This window comes from Polyodon spathula, unplaced genomic scaffold (assembly GCF_017654505.1).
Source record: "Polyodon spathula isolate WHYD16114869_AA unplaced genomic scaffold, ASM1765450v1 scaffolds_1817, whole genome shotgun sequence".
NCBI lineage: Eukaryota > Metazoa > Chordata > Actinopteri > Acipenseriformes > Polyodontidae > Polyodon > Polyodon spathula.
The window spans coordinates 2,078-24,164 of NW_024473292.1; the positions used below are offsets into that span (position 1 = coordinate 2,078).

The following is a 22,087-nucleotide window of genomic DNA, read 5'->3' on the forward strand; positions in this document are numbered from 1 at the left end:
ACAGAGAGTGGTGAGGGGATGGAATGGGTTACCTAGTCATGTTGCTGAAGGAGACTCTTCTTCACACAGAGAGTGGTGAGGGAATGGGTTACCTAGTCATGTTGGAAGGGACTCTTCTTCACACAGATGGTGAGGGGATGGAATGGGTTACCTAGTCATGTTGCTGAAGGAGACTCTTCTTCACACAGAGAGTGGGGAGGGGATGGAATGGGTTACCTAGTCATGTTGCTGAAGGAGACTCTTCTTCACACAGAGAGTGGGGAGGGGATGGAATGGGTTACCTAGTCATGTTGCTGAAGGAGACTCCATCAATATTAAAACTGAATTAATTTCAGGCAAGAAGGGACTCGTTCTTACTTGTGAGGCTTTTAATGCCCACAGGTGTAAAGTTGCTGAAAAGCAAACTGGTTTCAACGTTTTTACGACGCTGCTTGTTTGAACAAGTGAAAAGATGTGTGTGATCATCAGCATCTTTGAAGTGAGCGGGCTCTGTTAGCCGATTTTGGCATGAACAATTGTTAATACATTGTATTGTATTATCCCAATAAATATGCAAAACTAGAAGGAAGGTTGCTGTTTGATCACTGCTTGCAAAGCTTTAAGGAGACCAGTTTGATTTATTTTAGGGTTTCCAAGAGGTTAAAATCTGGTGCATGCTCATTTATGGTTGAAATCTAACGTCAAGTAAAGACAAATATTCAGGTATTGAACTGCTTGAAATGCATTTGTTTGTAAAAACGAGCGTGTTCGTATGCGTTGATATAACAGAAATGATAAAGTAGAGAGCATGCAAAGGAAGTCAATACATAAATGGCGTCAAATAAAATATTGCACGTTTCTCTCCTTTCTTTAATAGTCTTTTGACGGGGGAACCGTTCCAGGGTTATTTAACTGTTTAATACTGGGATCGTACCAATTATACTTTTGTCTTGCAGCTTATTCAAAATGAAAGAATAGTCGAATGTTGATGAGAAAGCCATGTTCATCCCAGCACAAATATTAAACGTGTATTCCAATTCCCAGATTGTGGCGTTCACAGCAGAGCAGAGATTGCGGGAATGCAAGTTTTTCAATCCAGTGATTACTTGGAAGGGGGCTCCATTCTCTATCTAACTAAGATCTCTGTGTGAATGGTACATGCTGTAATCATTAACCCCTGCCTCTGTAGCACTGAATGCATCCTGATGCAGACACACACACACACACACACATGAAAGGGGGTTTGTCTTAACATGCCAGAAACAGACCTCGAGAATGTTACTCGATGAGTTTAAGAAGTTCCTGATAACTGGAATGTTATCTCATTCACAGGCATATTGTGTGTGTGTTGTTTTTTTCAATGTTAGTGCAAAGGTCGGCCAGAGTTTATTTCACAAGAATATTTCAGTTTGTACAGATCCCAAGGATTGTATCTGAATGTGAACGGGTGTGCAAGTCTTCATAATTCCGAGAAGCAGAGAGAAGCAGTCTTTCCTCCCTTGCGTTTCTGCCTGGTTTCCGTGGAAACTGACCCACGCACCGAAAAGGTCAGTTTACGACTGGGGAAGAGTTCAGCTCTGAACTGGTGATTATTTCATTGCTTAAAACGGTTATACTTTGAAGCGGTAAGATCATAGATTTCAAAGCTTTGGTTATCATTTACTTTAATAAGTAACCTTTTAAAAGAAGACACTACAGTGTTAAAAGAAAGAAAAGTGATTTACTGACTGGAATCGGCCTAAGTCCAGTCATCATCTCTCAGCTGTTTTTAACTGCAGAGCTGAGGAGAGGAAAGTGTGCATATAGAATTGTTGTTTTGTTATGCGAGGGCCGGCCAGACCCAGTCTGGTCTTTGTATCAGATGAAAATGCCATCACATTAAAATGAGCTACACTGTGTAATTATTCTTATTTAACTAGATGTCATAACCATAGCGTACAGGGTGCTGTGTAAGATGCAAGGTGATTTTCACCCCCTGGTGGGTAGCTGCTCTGACCCCTCGCGGAGTGGAGATCCACCTGTATTGTGCATCACGCTGTTACCATTGAGTGTTTGTATAGGCGTGGGCGTGCTGTGTCTTCCTGTCACTTGCTCTAGATTACTGCCCCTGGCATTACAGTGCAAGGAAATGCATCTTTGGCACTTGCAGCAATCCAGTTGCTTTACAAGCTTGCAGTGGGTGGATTTCTGTGATCCGAAGTGGGGTTTTTAATTTGTGATAGTCATGTGAGTCAGTGCAGTCCACAGCCCTTATCCTCTCTCTCCCCACCTCTTCCCCTGGTCTCCCCAGTGCATGATTTGGAAACGGAATTGCTAGCGTTCAGATCCAGTTTCTCTCCTCACAGAGGCTTATCTTTGGCACGGAAAGCTGCTTTCTTTCACCTTTCGCATTGTTGCGGTAGGAAATTTAAAGAGCCAGCCAAATGACTTGCATTCTTTGCACGTTCCTTACCCTGGTCTCTTGCGCTTCGACTGGAAGCAAAAGCAGATGAAGCATGGACATCAAGCTTTCTCTAGTAACGTTTTTTAAAGATATAGGATTCGTAACATTTGAAGACTTTTTCTTAGGGCTTGCAGTTCATTTTTACTTTCAAAGCACAGTTGAAAGGCTTTAAGAATGTTCATAATCAGCTGGGACAAATATTTTAATCAAACAAACACGGCTTCAGATGTATTCAGAGGCACAAGTGACCTTGTTTGCATCCATTCATGTAATAGATTTTAAAAATAACTGTTAAAAAGAAACAAAGGAGACTCCTGCATCAATGACGTCTGCAGTGAATAACAGTAACGCGTTCTAATAATCATTCTGAACTGCAGTGCCTGGACTGCAGTAAGAGATACTGTACATGTTGCCACACGCCATTGAAATATTCAAAACGGGATGCTAGTTCCCGTTTCCTCAGTAGAAGCTGCTTTGTTTGTGCCTCTGGTACTGCGAATGCCACTACAGAGGTGCTATTGATTATACTGCTCTGCCCTAATTTTAAGGGATCGGATTGCTGGGATCTTTCAGCACATAGAAACTGGTTATATTTTTGTGAGGTGAGCTTTTAAATACAGTTTCAGTACTGCATATCCACTGCTACACACACAACATATTAACTTCTGTAAATCACAGAGCGGTTCAGATGTACAGTGTAGTTTCCGTGATCTATTGCAAACTGCTGTAATCGAACGCCATAATTCAGTTTCAAGCAACTACAGAAGTTAAACTTAAAGGTGGCTATTGATCATATTCAGAAACGGCATTTGAGTGGTCGTGCTCACTTAAGTGTGCCAAGTTAATGATTTTTCACAATGACAGAGCAAACTTAAGTGAGCACTAACACTCAGGTGTATTTGAATGCAGCTTTACCAATAGTAAACCAAGTCTGCTTTTTCATTGAAACTGTGTGAGATAGATTAACAGGTAAACGGCCATGTACACAAATTTAACATGGTCTAAAATCCATAATTGATATGTGATTTATAATATGCGTCGCAATACATCCTCAATTATGAGTCACTATTTATTTTGTACACTTTTATTCAGCGTTCAAGTTCTATTTGGTGGACTACAAATAACATAGCCTTGCATCGCCTTGCACACAACGAAACAGTTCATGTTAACAGTTCAGTTAATCAGCTTCTTTGAATGTTCAATACAGTTATCTTTTGGAAATTGGCCATGCTTTACAAATTGAACTAACAAACCTTTACTGTAAGGAAGAGACCTGGAAATGATCATATGGCAAGTCATGAAAGAAATGTGTGCGAACACTGACTTTAAAACATAATCCTGTCCTGCAGCTCTTCCTTTTTGAGTGTATCTGATCCCACCTTTGCAGGGCGCTGTCTCCCTGGCAAGGGGAGTAGCTCCATGATCTCGCCAAGGTCTGTCCTGCTCGAGGGCCCCACCAAATCACTTCCAGCCTTTCCTCCCCAGAGGTGAAGAAAGCTGCCAGCGATGTGGACTGACTTCATGCTTTTGTGAGGAACACTGTCAGAATAGCATGCGCCTTTATGACGTTCGGTTTATTATATACCGGTTCAGCTCTTGCAGTCTCAAGAAATAAGTGGCGCAGTCAATTTGTATAAAAATCTACTAATAGATAAATAGGGGAATAGGCAGACCATTAATTTGTTTGTTTACCTGCAGTTCTCTTTCCTAGATACATGTCTGCAGTGTTGAAATAATTCAACTTGAATTGTGACTGCTCAGCTGAGGAGTTATCCCAAGCGGGGGGGGCACTGTGTGCATGTCCCTGGAACACAGACCATGTAAACACACCCTGAACCAAGCAGCTGTTCTGCTAAACAGGGAGTTGTAGCCATGCATTTAAACTCCAGCCTCGGATGCAGCCTGCATCACTATCGAATTAGACGCACACCTGGTCCAGCCTCCACCGAGCTTCCAGCACCTGTCCCTTCTGCACCGATAGAATATGCTTCACTGTCCTGTTTCTGTGACACGCCAAAGATCAGCGCTTCTCCTGACAATGTTACTGAGACAGTCATGTGAAATCTGCGTGGTGTCTCCGGTGTTTTCAGTACAAAGAGGTGTGCATTGCTCTCCGCATTACTAATCCCTGGCAAGCAAGAGCAATTAGCTCCATCTTGAGAGGAACTCGTCGACCTGTGATGACACTCGATGAGGACGTTCATTTCTCTTGAGCTTTTCGGATTTGATAAACGTATTGAACACATGATGACAGTACCGTAAACATGGAAACTGCCTTTTCAGTGTATTAGGACCTGCACCTGATATCGTTGGTACTCCTTGTGCCCCGATCACAACATGGTCTAAACTTCTGGTTCTGGAAGGTGCCTTGAGGAAATCCTTCCAGTCATTCATATGCCACGCAATTGTAAGATTGCAATGACAGGCATCGTTCAGGTTTATCCCAAACATGCTCAGTTGGATTGAGATGCAGAGATGGTGGTGGCCGTGGAAGATGCCTGAATCTTTGTCACGCCCCTCAAACCATTTGCACACTGCTCTGGCACAGCGGGTGGGTGCATTAGCTTCTTCAGAGTAGCCAACGCCAGCGGGGCACAAGTGCAGTTCAGTGGACTTGATCCGCAGCAGTGCTCAAGGCATTCGTCTGGCCTTTGAGAGACACCGTGCAGGAGAAGATGACCCACACCAGGGCGATGCCAAATCCAATCCGCGAGAAAGATGTTCAGTACTGTAGCTGCATCTATTCAGAGGTTTCAAATCTAGGATTTCCTGGCTCCCAGTCTGGGTAGACTTAGATAGTTCATGGAAACAAAATATTTAGCTGTTTCAAGCCCAGTTTCTGGCTGCTCTTCTCAAGATATTGCAAAAGAAATGAATAGTAATAGAAGTCCTCAAAGCGTGCCAGCAGCTTGAAGTCAAAGCTTCTTGTTCTGGCTGCTGCATATTCTGGCAGAAGGATAGGCAAGCATGCAGGTATAGAGTGGCGACAAGAGTCTTTTATGAGGATTGGTTTTGTTTGTTTGTAAAGGAGGGATACATTGTTTTATTGGGGTACATTTCTAGTTGAAGAATATCTGTGTAATACCAAGTTTAAACTGCTAAATCTAGCAGCACAGTACAGCCGTCTTTTACCAGATTAGCTATAGAGTGGAATTAAAGTAATATGCTTTCCATGTTTTATTATCGGATTTTGTATGGGAATTATGCCTACAAGTGATGGCCAAAAATGAAATAGTGTGGAAGTTGTTTCCGCTTTAATGGAAGTGCCACAGTGTGCGTTTGCTGGAATTACCTTGTCTGTTGCCGCAGTGAATCGAACCCTATTGAGGTGTATTTCCCTTTTCCAATGCGAGTCTCATCTTTGATGCAGTTTAGCATTATGAGAAAGTATTGTTTAAAGGTGGCGCTCAAATAAAAAGAGGAAAAAAAAATGTACCTGAAAATTAGCAAAAACGTGGGCCTGCATAGGATTCGATACACCTGGGAAACAGAAATGTGGCGATAGGCAAGTCTCTACTAATACACCCTGTGGTAGTTCCACTATTAAAAGGTGAAACAACTTCCATAGTAAATTCTTAGGCCAAATTCCCATCTTATAGACTCTTGTCCCTCCATGGTGTCTGTAATAGATAACAAGCACAATAAATAATAGGATAGTTAATAGGTAACAAACTGTGTACATTTTTTAACCCATCAATATCATGCAAAGACAATGCAGGCCAAACACAGAGCCATATTGGTAGAAAATAAGTAATTGCTAGCGTCCTGCAGTTAATAAATCACCTGGTCATACTCGACTGGTCCTGGAAAGCTAGAGAGTGCCACTAGTTGGGTTTAAAGATAGTTTAGTTAGTTAAATAATACTTTATATATATCTGCGTGTATGTGTATTTGTATATATATATATAACTTGCAGTGGCAGAGAAAGACACATTGAGACCAGAGGGTCCCAGGGGAGAAGTAGCTACAGTCAATCAACAATCATATACCCAGGCCCATATCTCTCCCAGGCCCATATCACTCCCAGGCCCATATCTCTCCCAGGCCCATATCACTCCCAGGCCCATATCACTCCCAGGCCCATATCACTCCCAGGCCCATATCACTCCCAGGCCCATATCTCCCAGGCCCATATCCCAGGCCCATATCACTCCCAGGCCCATATCACTCCCAGGCCCATATCACTCCCAGGCCCATATCTCTCCCAGGCCCATATCACTCCCAGGCCCATATCACTCCCAGGCCCATATCACTCCCAGGCCCATATCACTCCCAGGCCCATATCACTCCCAGGCCCATATCACTCCCAGGCCCATATCTCTCCCAGGCCCATATGACACACAACCAGATCATTCCAGTGAAACAGGGGCCAGGGAACTTCGTGCTTCCTGATCTGGGACTTTCCAAAACAGTGTTGGATAGAAACCAAAACTCTCCTCTGATTCCCGGAAAAAAAATAAATAAGAAAAAGCGATCCAGGTGTTGAGCAGACTGCAGATTGGTGGGACAGCTCTGCGTGCGGCAGTCCTCTGATCCCTTTCCCCATCAAGACGCTGCCTTTCACAGAACCAGAGAAGCATCTCAACATTGACAAGCAGCTTTTTAAAAAGCTTTTTATTTTTTTTTTTTTAGTTTTCCAGGAAGAAAAACATTTACTTAAACTGCTTCGGAACTTTTTTAGAAAGGGGAATGTTCTAAAGCAGTGTTTTACATTGGTGACTGTCAGAAATCGGAACGTCTTTCTGTATTGTACATTAGATATATGCTTCTAGCATATTAACTGTGCTCCATAGATTCTGCCCTTCTGCTCTCGCTGGATCAGAGTGTTTTGAGACTCCGAGTCCAATTAAAAAAGATGCTTTTGCTGATGAGAGGTGTGGAACTTTCAGCAGGTCAGTCTGACCTTCAATGCAATGAACTCCTCCACACAGGCCTTGCACAGATCTGCTAATAATATTTTCTACCGGTTTTATATTCTTTAAAACACATTACAATATTTGTTGCAGTTTCACAAATGTTCAATGTGTATCCCAAAGAGCAGCCTGCTTCCAGTAGCTGTGACAGTCTTGGGTCGGTTTCTGCTCACAGGTGTGGGTGACAGTCTTTTAAACCCTGACACCTGCAGAAACTTCAGTCTTGTTAGCTGGGCTCCCATCTCTGCATTCTCATTTCCCATCGTCTGCGGGCAAACACATTTTAACCGAATCTGGGTCCATCAGAGAACTGCACAGCCTTGTAACTGTCATCTAATGATTTCTAGTCTACAACAGTTCCAAAGCAAATGTATTCTTGGTATTTCAATGGCCAGTTGTATCTGTGATAAGGGCTCCGCCAAGATTGAAGTGCATAGCAACGGCCTTGTTTAAGATGAATTCAATCTGTGGTAATGAGTTAATGCTTAATTGTGAATGGGATAAACAGAAAACACAATGGTACCTAATGGGCAATTCAGACAACCAGTCTGTGAGTATAGACTGTCGTTCCTCTGTCTGACTTCCCTCCCTCGTTTGAGTCTTTTTGCGTTCCCTCCTATACTGCGTATCCTTTCTGTATATCCTTTTCGGTTTCACTCCTCGTGTCCTGGTGACTTGTTACAGTTCAGTTCAAAGCGCCCTTGTGGGCTCAGTACGGCTCTGTCTCCTCTCAAAGTTCAGCTGGAACACCAGAGTGGAACCACTCATTCCAACCCCTTGCACTTAAAGTTTTTAATAATGTTTTCTTCAAAACCAAATTTATCAAGCCCTGTGGTACCAATCAGACTATATATATATATATAATAAACACACACACACAGGCACACACACACACACAGACACACACACACGTACGCTGGACCCGGATTCCTGAAAGATTTTATTACAGAATGAAACGCAGGATAATAACCTTGAAAGAGTGTTCCTCCACACATTCGCCTCTGCTGTGGAGCCCAGATGGAAGTGGTGACAGTCGAGGTTGTAACCCGATGCTGGAGACGGGCTGTATTACGCACGTTTACTGCCAGGAGGAAAGAAAACAGGCTGATGAGCAGCTAACCTGGTCAAACTTACTTAAAGAACACAGTTGAAATAAAGCACCCCCAGCCCGGTCTGACAGCAGCCCTGTGCTCGGGGTGATACCTGACCTGCCTGGGAATCATTCCAAGCCAGCCTCCTCTGAAGGAGAGTCTTGCTAAATGTAACCTTTGTGTTTTTCTTTGTTTCAGAGCGACAATGGAAGAGACGGAGCTGTACAAGCAGAGGCTGCAGGCCATAGCTGTAAGTAACCTGGTAATGTTCTGCTTTTAGTCCTGAAAGGGATACGTTTCATTATTGTGGTTGCTAATTCATTATCTGTATTAAAGAACTGTATTTTCTGTTCTGTTCTTACATTTTATGCTTTGACTTGCACTTGCATTTCTAGCTGCCTACCATAGACATTTATAATGTAGACTAGATCAGCCAGTGTCTCGTCTACTGAGTAAGCACTAGCACCATCTAGTGCACAGCAGGGTATTGCTATACAAAAGTGGCAGGTCATTAAATGACTCTGGCTTTTACTTCGGTAAAGGCATTTTGGCTAGCCTATGTTATATCAATGGCAGCCAACTAGAAGAGAATAACAGCTCCTGAACTTGCATGAAAGCACCTTGACATGAAACTGTGAAACAAGCACAGCGTTTGAGTAATTGCAGCAAGAGCAATCGAGAACGATTGCAAATGCCAGAAGCGTTTAGTGGGACTGTAGAAAAGCAAGGCGACAGCATTTAAAGCTACTTGGTTTTTATATCCGTTTGGCTTGGCTTTGTTATCCCTTCGGAGATGTTTGAGGAGTGACTGCATTGGGTGCTCACGGTGATCTTCCAAACGGATCAGATCCGAGACAGAGCCGAGGTTCTGATGCTTGTGTCCCTGACACTTCGTGCGTCCTCTAGTTCTAGCCATTCGGTCATTAAGCAGCTGGCTGTGCTGTGAATGGGAGACATCATAGAATCTCCTCATAGAATAACAGGAACGGTCCTGTTAGTGGCGTGAGTGTTTCTTGCAGTACGAGTGGGTGTTCCAAAGCGTGTTTATTATTCTTATTTCAGTGGCCAGCTTGTAGCTGTGACGTCACAGTAGCTGCTCCGCCAAGCTTTTCAGTTCTCCGCTCCCCGCAGTAGCTTTCACTGCTCTCCACAGCAGCACAGGTTCATGTGTAAACCAACTCAGCCTCCCGAGCTACTAAATAATTCAGCATCTCCTCAGAGCTCGGCCGAACTCCCCTCTTCACAGCAGTAAACCGACACCAGCCTCTGTGGAGACTGTTCAATTATTAGCAAGACAGGACCCAGGCTGCTGCTTCCAGCGAGCCCCGGAGCGTGCTGGCCAAATGATGCGCCAAGACTGGGAGAGAGGCTGGAATCTCCCTCGCGATGGGACCTCTCAAAAACAAACCACAGCAAACTGCAAGCACGTGAAACTAAAGATTGAAACTGGAGTGCCACCGATCGCACGTACCAGTGATCAGTAATACGTTTGTTCAGTTAATTGCAAACAAAGCTCATTAAACAGAACTCAGAAACATATACTGCTGTTTTTTAAAATGAGTTTTAATGCGTGTTCCTATTGCTAGAAGACTAGGAAATGTGTTAGATTGATTAATCGCATTACAGAAAAACCTCAAGATTACTGACGATGCATAGTAGACGTGCTCTTTTGCACTGTAGGTTTTTCAGGAGACTTCTCTCTGTTCAGCCTCTGCGGTTGCATTCCTTGTTGTGTTTTGTTGCTCTGTTTCAGGAGAAGCGTCGTATTCAGGAAGAGCAGGAGCGATCGAGGAGGGAGATGGAGGAGGAGAGACTGCGTTTGCAGCAGATGAAGGTACGTCTGCTCCCTTAAACCTGAGAGCTGAGCACATCGCAGTGCTGGTGTAACTTATAGAGCATCAGAACCCAGGGCCACTGCCAGTGATGAAAGCATCAGACAAGTTAACAGGTTTGTTTTGCGCGGCTGTTTTTCAGGGTAGTGTGCACTAGCCTGGGGTTCTTCACTGAAACCCCATGAACCCTGGTAGTTGCCACTTTCAGTTAGTGTCGTTTCTGACTGCGAGCTGATGACATGCCGTGATTGAGCGGGGCAGAGATATCCAAAACCAGCACCGGGAAAGCGTCAGACGTGATTGACAGCCGTTACAGTGGCTGCGATTTTCCTTGGCTTGGAAATCTCCCCTCCAGGGGTGTTTGCTGATCAGAAGCAAATAATACATTGAAAATAACAAAATAACACACAGCAGCAAAGCCCTGGCAACCATTTGCACAATTTACATTTTCCATGATGTTAAAAAAAAAAAAGACTTGAGTCAACTCCAAAATAATTACTCTACTCTGAAAGGTATTTGGTGACACTGCAAAGGTGGAAACCTACCTCTGATACAGATCTTACAGGCCTCACATTGCGGTCTGTTCAGCAGAAGCTGAATCAAGAAATATGCAGAACTGTGAGCCAGTCCAAATTACAAGCATGGGTGGAAGGGTGCTCCTTGATCAATACCATATTATTCAGCTGCACTTGAATTCGTTATATTCCTGTATTGGTGATTTCATTTTGGGTTCGCTGTCCCCAAAGCAGAGCATCACCTTTTAAGCATATAAAAAATGCTTGTAGTTCAGTTGAAAAAAAAAGCGTCAGGACGTTTAATTAGAATGATTCAGTGACAGTAAGACTAGCCCCCAAGCACACACTCACATTGCAAGTTGGCTAGGCGTGCAGGGGCAGATAGAAGCTCTTAAGGACCAGTGCTGGTAGTCGTTAGGCAGTAAAGGGTCCGTCCGGCTCCTGCTGATGTTTTCTTGGCAGTTTCAGAAACAGGTCATGTTGTTCTTGGACAGACTCTCCCTCTTCCTTGTTAATGAAGTGAGTCAAAGCCAATCTGTTCAATCTGTTAACTGCTACAGTTCATTTTATTGTGCACTTGGAGGTTTTGCTGTACGTTTTAAATGTTCTCTTTCTCTGCTTCACCAGCACAGAGCAGAGGGAGGCTGTTCAGAGAGTATAAGAGCGCTCTGAGAGGCTCAGCAGGAGCGGAACTCAGCAAGCCGTTCAGATGATTCTTTTACTGAGCCCGCTCGCTTACCCAGCGCACCCAGAGTGTCTGGTTTAGAAATCGAAAAATAGTTCATAATTAAGAATACTTTTTTACAGTGAATTAGTACCAAAAAATACTTTTTTTTTCTGCAAAGCTCAAAAATTTTCTCCATGAAAAGAAAAAATTAGACAAAGGAATATGAAGTCCTTGTAATAGCTCTCTACAAATATATGCAACAGGATACTTGCATTGCTGTGCAGAGATGGAGTGCATTTCTTTGATAGCAGATATCAGAATAACTTTTTAAATAACTGAAGCGCAGAAGGCGGAAACCAAAAAGACTTTTTCTTCTGAAACCTTTCACTTAAGACAGAAGCAGGAGTGCCTCTGTTACAAAACCAAATGCTGAACTCAACCTGGGACAAGTGCACTGATGCATTCAGTGTAGTCTCAGCATGGAGTCGTCTAACGTGCGAAATCAGCGTGCGCTCTCAAACGATCGTGCTCACAGATCTAATCAGCTGTGTTCTGGGTAAGTTTGTTATAAAAACATCTGCAGCTCCAGCCTGTTCCCTTCCCCCTTCATTATAAAAATAGTATGAAGGCGTACGGGAGTTTCAACCAAGAAACAAACCAGCAAACACACTGAATCAGCAATGCTTTGTCTTTGCGATGAACATCTATCTAAAGATATTTAGAGAACAAGAGGTTTGAATGGGCAGTAGCCTTGGGATACTGCTGCACTTTGAAATGGCTTGCTAATTAAAACCTTTTTATTCGAAGAGAAGGTGAGTCTGTTCAGGGGTATCAAGATAATCAGTACCCATCACCACAAGCCAGTCCAGGTTTTAAATTCATGGTAGGTCGTCATTGTAAACTCTTTCCCTGCATGCAAAGGGAGGGATAGTTACAGGGTGTAGAGTGTAACCTGCAATCGCAGAGGTAGTTTACCTATAGTCTAGGGGGGAGAAATTAGAAACCCCTCAGTTATGCATTCATCTGTACCAGTACTTGTTGAGTACTGTACTTATATCCGAGACACAGGGAATAACTGATAAAAACACACTGTGTACAATGTGTTGGCTTTCTGCCTTCCTCTGATAACCAGACAGATAAAGATCAAAGGTGAGAGCAGTTGTTTTTTGAAGCCTGTGCTGTTGAGATGAGCTGTGAGGCGTGGATGATACACACGCACACACACACGCACGCACTCACACACGCACGCGCACACAAACACACACACACACACACACACACACAACATGCACGCACGCGCGCACACCACACGCACACACCGGTAACTGAGGGTCCTGTGAAAACTCTCTTGAAGGCAAAGAGTTTTGAAATAGTACAGGAAAAGCTTTGAGGTACCAGCTGTGCATTTCTTGCTCCAGTCAAACCATCTGAATAGCACTTCAAGCAATAATGCAAATGATGCTGATTTGCTGCAACCCCTCCCTGCCTGTCATTTTCACCCATAGCCAAACTACTCACTGAAATAACCCTCACAGACAGTGTCTGCCAGTATAGTTTCATAAATAAACCCCAAACAGAAACCAGACGACTATTTTACTTTGCAGAGTAGAAAAAAATAAAATAAAACCTACCAACCAGCCCAGCTTTAGAAACGTGAGCCGGGCTACGTCAAATCAACAGTGATTTTAAGGGTGTTTTTATCATTAAGTTAAAAGCGTATTAAGTGGGGCTGTGACAGCAAATATATCCCAAATTCCATATCTGGAAACCTGCAGAAAACATTATTTAGCATAAGTTATGGGGTGTCCTGTTTTGGGGATGTATGGAGGTGTCTGTCTGTATATCACACTTGCATTGATTCATGTTTTAGTCATTTTAATATAATTGACCATGATCCTAACACCTTACCAGATCACATCTAGGGCTTCAGTATCACTTGCCCAATTTACATGAAACTATTCATTGCCTTTTCTTATAATGTGCTGTTCTGTACATTAGTGCTGCACGAACCGACTAGTCGAGTATTCGGACCGAGCCCTCCACAGGCGGGGGTCGCTGGTGTCGGTTCGGATCATTCCGAGGGAAAGGAGTGAAGAAGCAGCTGCTGGGGTTCGTGTGGATCGCTGTTCTCCACAGTAAGAAAAGCATCACAGACCCAGGCAGCTGCTTCTCCACTCGTTTCACATTGAATGGTAAACTAGCCCGCTCGACACCAGCGCCCCTCCCCTGCCTGTCAAGACCTGATTCCTGATTTCTCATTCTGAGTAATCATGTCCCCTGTGCGTATTGTTGCTAAACGTAATGTTTCTCACGTGCACAGTTTGAATTGTCAGTGTACATGCTGTGGAATGTTACTGATCACAGTCTTTTTAAAGCTGTGCAGAGACGGGCTGTCCTGAGTCCAAGGGTTCTGTGCGCTCTTGTCTTGCAGAGGAAGTCCTTGCGAGACCAGTGGCTGATGGAGGGGTCCGCAGCTCCGTTGGACTCTTCCGTCCCCAGGTCCCCTCTGTGGGGCTCCCCGGCACAGCAGCTCGAGGAACGGATCAGCAAGTAAGCACAGCCCCTTCCCATGAGCCCCTTCTATCAAGGTTTCAGGAGGGTCTTGAATCAGTTCCACCAGCACAACTTATCAGGCTGCTGGAAATGTGTGTAAACAGCCCCATGCCTTGAGTTTGCATTCGTCTTCCAACATAGGGGGGCCTGTACTCAGAAACAAGCACATGGGCTTATACAGGAAACCAAAGGGTTAACTGCATCAACCAGTGCGTCTGTCATACTGTGGCATAAATATCAAAACTGTACCGATAACTCCTGAAAGAAGAAACCGTTGAAGCTTATTTATGTAAGATCTTTGTAAACGTGTTTAAACCCCTGTGCTGACAGGCTTCAGACAGAACAGAGTCGCCTGGCAGAAGAGGAAACACACATCGGCAAACAGGAGGGCGCTGAAGCACTGAAGCATGCTGGGAAAGACGCAGAGAAGACCCAGGTATGACCTGTTGGATTGGTTTGGTTCACCTATCTGCCAGTTTTGCTAGAAACCCTTGAATAGCTTTCCGTGTGTGTTGTGTAAACGCTTGCCATCTTTAAACTCTCAGATCAGCTGCTCTCCAAAGGCTTAGCATTATCATTTAATAAAAACTGGTGATCAATGTTTAACAGACTCGTCCAGTTGATGTTATGGGAAACACACGCTCCTTAACGTCAGTAACAGAGAGCGACCCCAGTGTGAGCTGCCAAACTGAGTGGAATTCAACAAGCAGCACAGACCTTTATAACTCTGGCAGGAACACCGTGCTCACCAGAGGTTAGAGTAAATACTGCATGGGTTAGCGATGCATGCAGCATTCTCTGTACAGTACATACTGATCCCTGATTCTGCAGCTGGTGTAATGTCCTCGTAGTGTTTGTGCCGGGATTCTTCTCTCAGTCATTGAACGAATCAGAATAGCCATCCTCTCTCCAGTTTATATATTATGAGTAATGATACATTACTGGTGTTGTCTGTGAGTCATGATAACAAAACCAATGGAAGCACACTGTTTGAGAATGTTGTGAAACGTGTGATGTGCAGACATGTATTTGGGATGTTTCTAAAAGTTGACCTTGTTGTTGTGCTCTTGTATTGGACTCCATGGCGTTTATTGACTTGTCATTAATTTATTATTTCATATTCAGTTACATCCTTGGGGTGAAAAAACCTTGTAATGGCTCTGCGGTGGCCTCTTGTGTTCAACAGAGGAAAGTGCAAGCCAAGCCATTCCCAATGCATGCTCTGTATTTCCAGGACTTTCCAGTATTGAAGGGAATTTTCCAAATGCCCCTCGATTTTGAATTCTAAGGGGATTTTTCTTCAGTTGTCAAGATTGGCTTCCTCCAGTATTAGAGTATGCAGCCCCAGCGTTAACCATTGTGTGAGGAGGGAACATTTTTTTTTAAAAAATTAAGCATTGCTTTACAGATTTTTTTTTTTCAGAATTCTTGCAAAAGGACAAAATGCTCCCTTTCCAATCTGAATTGGACATCACCATGTTAGTGAATTGTGAAATACCCAGCGAGCTCTGCATTCACTCCCTTTTTTATCTTCTTGTTTCGTCTTGAGGATGGCTAGCGAATGTCAAGGGTCAAAAACGATGTCGGAAAACAGCTTTGTGCTTTGAAAAACGTGCACGTTAATATTTTGTATTAAGTAACAGAGATTGTGTTCTCGGTTGCAGTATGGGATCTGTTATTCAAGTAACCTCTGTTTGTTTTTTGTACAGGTTGTCCTGTTAGACTCGAATGAAGGTAAGCATCTCCTGGTTCGCTGTCCGGTGTGCGGGGGGGCATTTTCAATGCCTGTTTACATGTGCTTGCTGTTACAGAAACTCAGAAATCACAGTAACGAGAAATATAGAAAATGGTGCTAAAATTCAGGAAGGAATTTAGAAAAAAAACACATGAAGAAAGCAGCTTTATAGCCAGCTGAGCTATCGGAAGGGGATGCTTTGTAAAAAGTAACCGGTTACCAGACCTTCAGATGAGTTTGCATGGCTACACTGTTCTTATTGCTATTTTATTTATAGGAAGTGCAAACCTTTGTGGCATAAACAAGATAGAAGATCTGTCATGAAAAACCATGTCATATGGCGTTAATGTCGCGACACTAACACTACGCCTTGGTTTTTCATGTCCTCTCTATATCTCTGGCCCAACGGGGGTCTGTTTTGCACTGTTGATATGTAGCTACTTTTGAGCGTTTTAATGTCTCTTTCCTCCCTTCCTCTGTAATTGAGAATTTACAGCATCGCAGATCCCCACTCCTGTACTTGCTGCACCCCCCAAACCAGCTGTGAGGTTACGAAGAGCGCCCCCTACTGACGAGGCAGCCATGGCGATCGGAGAGGGGGACAGGGCAGGTAGGGTTCTGTCGGTGCAGCTCAGTAACGCGATTTGAAGCCCAGCATGTGCAGTCCAGGAGGGGAGCGATGGGTCCAATCCTCTACACTGCTGTTAGTACTGTTATTATCAGACCCTCATTTACTACGCTGATGAAACTTGATCTAAAGCGGGATACACCATCAGCACTGCGTCAGAGTCTAAACCCAGTCAGGGCACTCTGTACTAGAGGTAGCACCCAATGGTATACTGATCTAGTGGAGTGGAAGAGCGCAGCTGTAATCAGTTACCATAGAAATAACATTTTACAACATTGGAACCTAGCAGCAGCAGCTACACCTGTGCAGAACACTCACTCAGAATGTCAGCGACAAGGCGTTCTAATCGTTTAAATATAACAGGTTCTACATGAACAGATCAAGTATGATAATGTCAGGTTTTTGTGTTTTTTTTAATTTTGATTTAATGACTTACAATATGTGTAAGTGTTTGGTGGCTGTGGTGGATAGTTCACAGATAGAGCAGCAGACATTATCAAATACATGATTTATGACTTGTTGTTAAACTGCCCGCTGGTTTTTACCTCAGCTGTTGTTTAGCTCAAATTAGTAGGCGTTCTACCCCTGCTGTGTACAAATTTTTATGAACTTGACAGTCTTTTCCTTTGCGTTATTCCAGCCATGTTCGCTGTGCAGAAAAACTTGAAGACTGGAGACGCCACTGTTCTGTCCACCGTCCCTCTGGATGCCCAGGAGTTTGAGGCCAAAGGACATAAAGTGTTTGACGATGGCACCAAGGGCATCTTCGCTGTGGGAGCTGGCTCTGAGAAAGAGCTCAGCCCAGCGGAGCTGGACAGACTCCTGAACCAGACAGCATGGAAGAAGTCAGAAGACGAAGCAGAGCCTCCACATAACGACAAAAAAGACCTGAACGTGGCGATCCACAATGGAGGAAAGGAAATAACAACGAACCACAATCCAGAAGAACACTCTGAGCTGGCTTCTGAAAAAGAGGTGAACGAGCAAGGCAAAGAACATCTAGAGGCAGGAGCGGAGAACGCCCATGACGTCACCCTCAACCACAATCCTCCAGAATCACTTCAAGAAGACCAACCCAAGACCAACGGTCCAGTCAACGGGTTTGAAAAGCTGGGAGATCAAACCGTGAAATGTGAAGAAGAAGAAGAAGAACCAGTGATCTGGGAAAATGGACAGACCCTGAAATCAGAAGGAGATGTACAAGAAACAAAAGCCTCCAAACCTGAGGATCTAGACAGCCTGATGGAAAACCCTGTCAGCCTCACCTTCCTGGGGTTTTCCGATGCAAAGTCCGAGGAGGAATCGAAGGAGGTTATGGGAGAAATCAGGCGGGCGGAACATGTCACTATCACAGAGGAAGGAGAGGAAATACCCATGGAGTCTGAACCTCTAGAGCCCTCTGTTACAGATCTAGACGGGGAGAAAACATCTGAAACAATCCCAGCTCTCTGTCTTCGGGAACAGGCCGCTGAGACAGAGGTTGTGCCGAACGCTGTCAGCCGAACAGGAGTCTGTGACGAACCCGCTTCGGAAGATCCCAAAGAAATTTATAAAGAAGTGGATCTTGCAGACATCACCTTAGAGCCAGCTACAGGTCTCCCGGCTCCAGAAACCGAATCTTCTTTAATCCCCACTGTGCAGGAACAAGTAGAGGAAACCCCAGAGAAACCAGAAATTCAGCCCTTGCTGAAAGAAGCAGCAGCAGCAGGGACCAAGAGCCCTCCCAAGCCTTCTGAACAGGAGCCCTTGTTGGCTCCGACAGCCCAGCCTCCTCCCGTGGCAGCAGCCAGAGGAGAGCTCCCGTCTTCGGCCATCAAGGGAGCCGAGTCCCCCAGCAGGGACGTGGAGAGCAGAGCAGAAGCACTCGAGCCCTCCCGGCCCAAACAGCAAGCCTGCCAGTGCTGCTCCCTCATGTGACTGCCCCCCCCCCCCCCATCCCAACAACCTTATCCAGGGCTTGAAACTCAAACCAGCCCACTCTCAAAACCTAATTAAGACAGTGTTTAACAAGCAGGAGTTTGATAGCGGCTCCTGTTAAGTATTAAGTAAGACTGGTTTCACGCCCTGGGCAGCCCTATATCTTTATAACTACCTGACCAGGTAAAGCACCTGGGTGGGGTTAGGGTGCTGTTTGTTGAGTTGGCTCATTGGACACATCTCACAGAGCTGCCATTTCCAGCCAGTAACAGCCAGGGGGAGGGCTGATCATTACTTCAGAGTATGTGAAATATTTTGGTTAGCTCTGAATTTGAAGTACAGCTCGAATGTGTGTTTGAAGACCCATATGGAAGGTGGTGTGTAGGAATCAATCGAATGAATCCCTGCTCATCCCCGACACTGTGTGAAGAGAGTATATATAAACCCCATGTTAAATCCACATATCGGTCTTTAAAGTTTGGTTGTAATACATGTGGGGCATTTTAGCACAGCTTTCCCCTTGTATTATTCACTGCTGAGAGTCCTGATCACATCTGGCTTTCAATTCAGATGTGTTGCAGTGAGGGCAGTAGGGACATATGCTTAGGAAAAACATGTTCAACGCTCTCTCCTTTATATTGAATCAGACCTTGAGTTTTTTAAATTTTTATATTTGCCTTTTTAAGTGTCTGCAAGCTTGCCTTGTACGTTCTTATTTTATTTTTTTCTGCCCTATAAACGATCTGAATCTGTTATCACAAGTCAGTATCCTCCCTGTGCTGGTTTGCAGATTAATTACTTGTTAGACATTGTTTCCACTAGGCAGAAACCAAAGGGCAACTTGGTTCACTGCTTTTTTTTTTTTTTTTTTTAGAGATAACCAAAATCATTTCTCGTTTTCAGACGTTCTAAAATAAACACAATAAATTTGACGACAAACGTTCCGACTCGAAAGCGTTTCTCAGCGAGTGGCTCGTGGTGGATACCGCTGTCACTGGATGGGTTTGTTTTCTGGTAGTATTTCTATAAGCAGCGCTGTGCAGTGTTGAGTTGGGAGAAACTGTTGCAGTCTTTGCTTCCTTGGCTTGTCTCTTCTCATTGTGTTTTTTTTTTGGATATCTGCGTGTCGGGGTTCTGTACCAACAGACAGCAAGAGCTTGAAATCAATACATGTGAATTGCAAAACGTTATTGGATTTTATGCATACAATTTAAAAAAAAGCAGATACTTTAGAAAATGTGCAGTTCTGAGATGCCTACATTAAATTCACTTTGTGTACAGTTCTTTACAAAAATGCAACAGTAGTAAAAATGAATACATCCATGAAAGGTTTTAGCAAATATGATTTTCGTTTTTAAACGTGTTTTGATTTATACGTTCATTTAAGGGAAGCAAAGCAAACAAAAAAAAAAAAACAGTTGCATGAGATAATCTAAATAAATAGCAAGCACATTTTTTGCTTGTTTTTAATTGTATTTGATTGTGTATGAAATGAAGCAGGAGGGATGAGGATGTAATATTGTATAGAATGGAGTCGCAGTTTTCAGAAGAACACGGCTGTATGCAAATGACAAAATACTTTGATTTTTTTATTATTAAAGTTAGATATGTGAATTATTAATACATCTGTGTACAGTATCTTCTTTGTTCTGGTTCAGACCTTCGTTGGTAACAGCTTGTATTTAGCTGTCGTCATCTCGTTAGCTAGGCAACTGTGGGCCTGGGCCTCGCTTAGAGGGGCGACCCAGTCTAGTGTTTGGGGGCAGTGTTTGGAACACACACACACACACACACACACACACACACACACACACACACACACACACACACACTGACACACACACACACACACACACACACACACACACACACACACACACACACACACACACACACACACACACACACACACACACACACACACACACACACACACACACACACACACACACACACACACACACACACACACAGAGTTTGCAGTTTACAGCCCTTGCATGCACTTTTTATTATTTACACAAAGCATTGAAATAAAACCGAACTCCACTGTGGATTACTAACTGAACTTTCACAGCACCACCCTGCTTTTAATCGGTCTCTTCAGCCGCTGGCTTGTACTTCGGCAGCCAGTCTGGCTGTGGCTGCTACTCCATCAGCCCTGGCTGCAGGGCTCCTCCTGCGCTTGTGTAGGGCTTAATTAGACTCGGGCGCTTTCCATTTCCTCTGCAGTCCCGTGGCCTTCTGGGAATTGTAGTCCTGTAACACCTCTCGGACTACAGTTTTTCTCCTCCCCCTACTCTGCCACCGTGTGTGTGTGTGTGTGTGTGTGTGTGTGTGTATGTATATATATATATATATATATATATATATATATATATATATATATATATATATATATATATATATATATAAAAAACTCAGGAATGCATGACCTCTATTTGTTATCCAATGCTGCCACACTGTGGCGATGACGCGGAACTGCAGAGTCAAGGTAAAACCAAAACAAATGTTGTGTTGAGTCGCTGCATGTTAACTTTGCTCTGCAATGCGCCGCTGTCTCCTGTATTTCTCTATTTGCTGCTTCTTGCTGTACCCATGGCTTGCTTTGTACCTTTTTGTTGTATTTCGAGGAGGGGTGTTACATGACCCATCTGAACCAAACAAACGCTACTCGGTCTTCAACTCTGGTTGTCATGGCATATCTTTTGGCGTCATGGCAGCCTTTCCAAAGAAGTGAGGCTGATTCTCTAGCATGCTGTGCTGTTTTCCTTGGAGGACTGGGTTCAAATGTAGCTGCTGTTTATTTTGAAGGAATTGGATCGTTTCTTTTATAGAACTATGGCTTCATTAGTGCCCTGTTTGTAAGCTGTTTGAACGTCAAGTTTTGCATGGTTTATACCTTGCATATATTGCAACAGACTGGCTGACTTTGTCATTGCAATTACGCTATGTTTCAGGGCTCCTTAACAAGGTCGCGAGACACACCCAGCTGCTACAAATCGAGGACCTCCGTTTCAAGACAGTCTCGCCTTGGAGTTCGGCTCTGCTTTTTCCCTGCAAACCAAGGTTCTGAATGGAGTTGGTTCTGACTGAAACTTTGGCGGACTCTTAAGTCTCAAACATAGGAATCTGCATTTTGAGATCTGCCGAGTTGTGGATTACAGTTCCTGTGGAATGCAGTTGTGGATCACTTTGGGACCGGCTTGCTGTCAGGAACAGGGCTTGCCACTCGCAGCCTGGGCTTTAATCAGATCAGGTTTTTTTGTAGCTGGTACTACGGGAAGAGGGACAGAATTGGCACCCTAGATGGGACAACGATTGGCGTTCAATTAAAATAAAACAAAGCAGTTAATATGGCAGCTTAATTTCATCCTTGTGAGGGAAACCTGATTTTAATTAACAGTGATGATTCGCTTGAAGAGGATGTTCCAGGTAGAGTTTCTATAACAGAAAGTGAAAGAAGTGGCCTTTCTAGTCCTCTAGAGGGCAGTGGTTCCCAACCTCGGTCCTCAGGGACCCCCTGTGGCTGCTGGTTTTCATTCCAGCCGAGCTCTCAATTACTGAACTAGACTCTTAATTGAACTGATAATTTGCTTAATTAGACCTTTTGAATTGTTTTCAGCTCTTAAACAGCTGCAGAGTACACAAACAGCAGCGTGACTGACTGCCGAGAAAAGACAAAGACGCTTCTGCCCGATCTGGAATCCCCCATGACATGCAGGCAGCCTCCTTCAAAGAAGCGTCGTGAGCTTCCTGAGGAATTCAAAGAGAAGCTTTTACAATTTCAACGTTTCTAACAGTACCAGCTTGGACA

The 22,087-nt window shown here is 44.0% G+C and overlaps 1 protein-coding gene across 1 annotated transcript; it reads left to right on the forward strand.

Moving 5' to 3' along the window:
- Nucleotides 1-1,396: 1,396 nt before the first annotated feature.
- palm3 (paralemmin 3) lies at nt 1,397-19,894 on the forward strand. The gene is made up of 8 exons (XM_041243504.1): nt 1,397-1,526; nt 8,625-8,676; nt 10,180-10,260; nt 13,872-13,990; nt 14,324-14,429; nt 15,703-15,727; nt 16,216-16,338; nt 16,997-19,894. The coding sequence occupies exons 2-8, from the start codon at nt 8,632-8,634 to the stop codon at nt 18,271-18,273; spliced, it is 1,776 nt and encodes a 591-aa protein (XP_041099438.1). The 5' UTR covers nt 1,397-1,526; nt 8,625-8,631; the 3' UTR covers nt 18,274-19,894.
- Nucleotides 19,895-22,087: the final 2,193 nt, after the last annotated feature.

Coding starts and splice junctions, on each gene's coding strand:
- palm3 (XM_041243504.1), top strand. CDS start 8,632: ATGGAAGAGACGGAGCTGTACAAGCAGAGGCTGCAGGCCATAGCT. Junction 8,677..10,179: donor AGAGGCTGCAGGCCATAGCT/GTAAGTAACCTG, acceptor GCTCTGTTTCAG/GAGAAGCGTCGTATTCAGGA. Junction 14,430..15,702: donor AAGACGCAGAGAAGACCCAG/GTATGACCTGTT, acceptor TTTTTTGTACAG/GTTGTCCTGTTAGACTCGAA.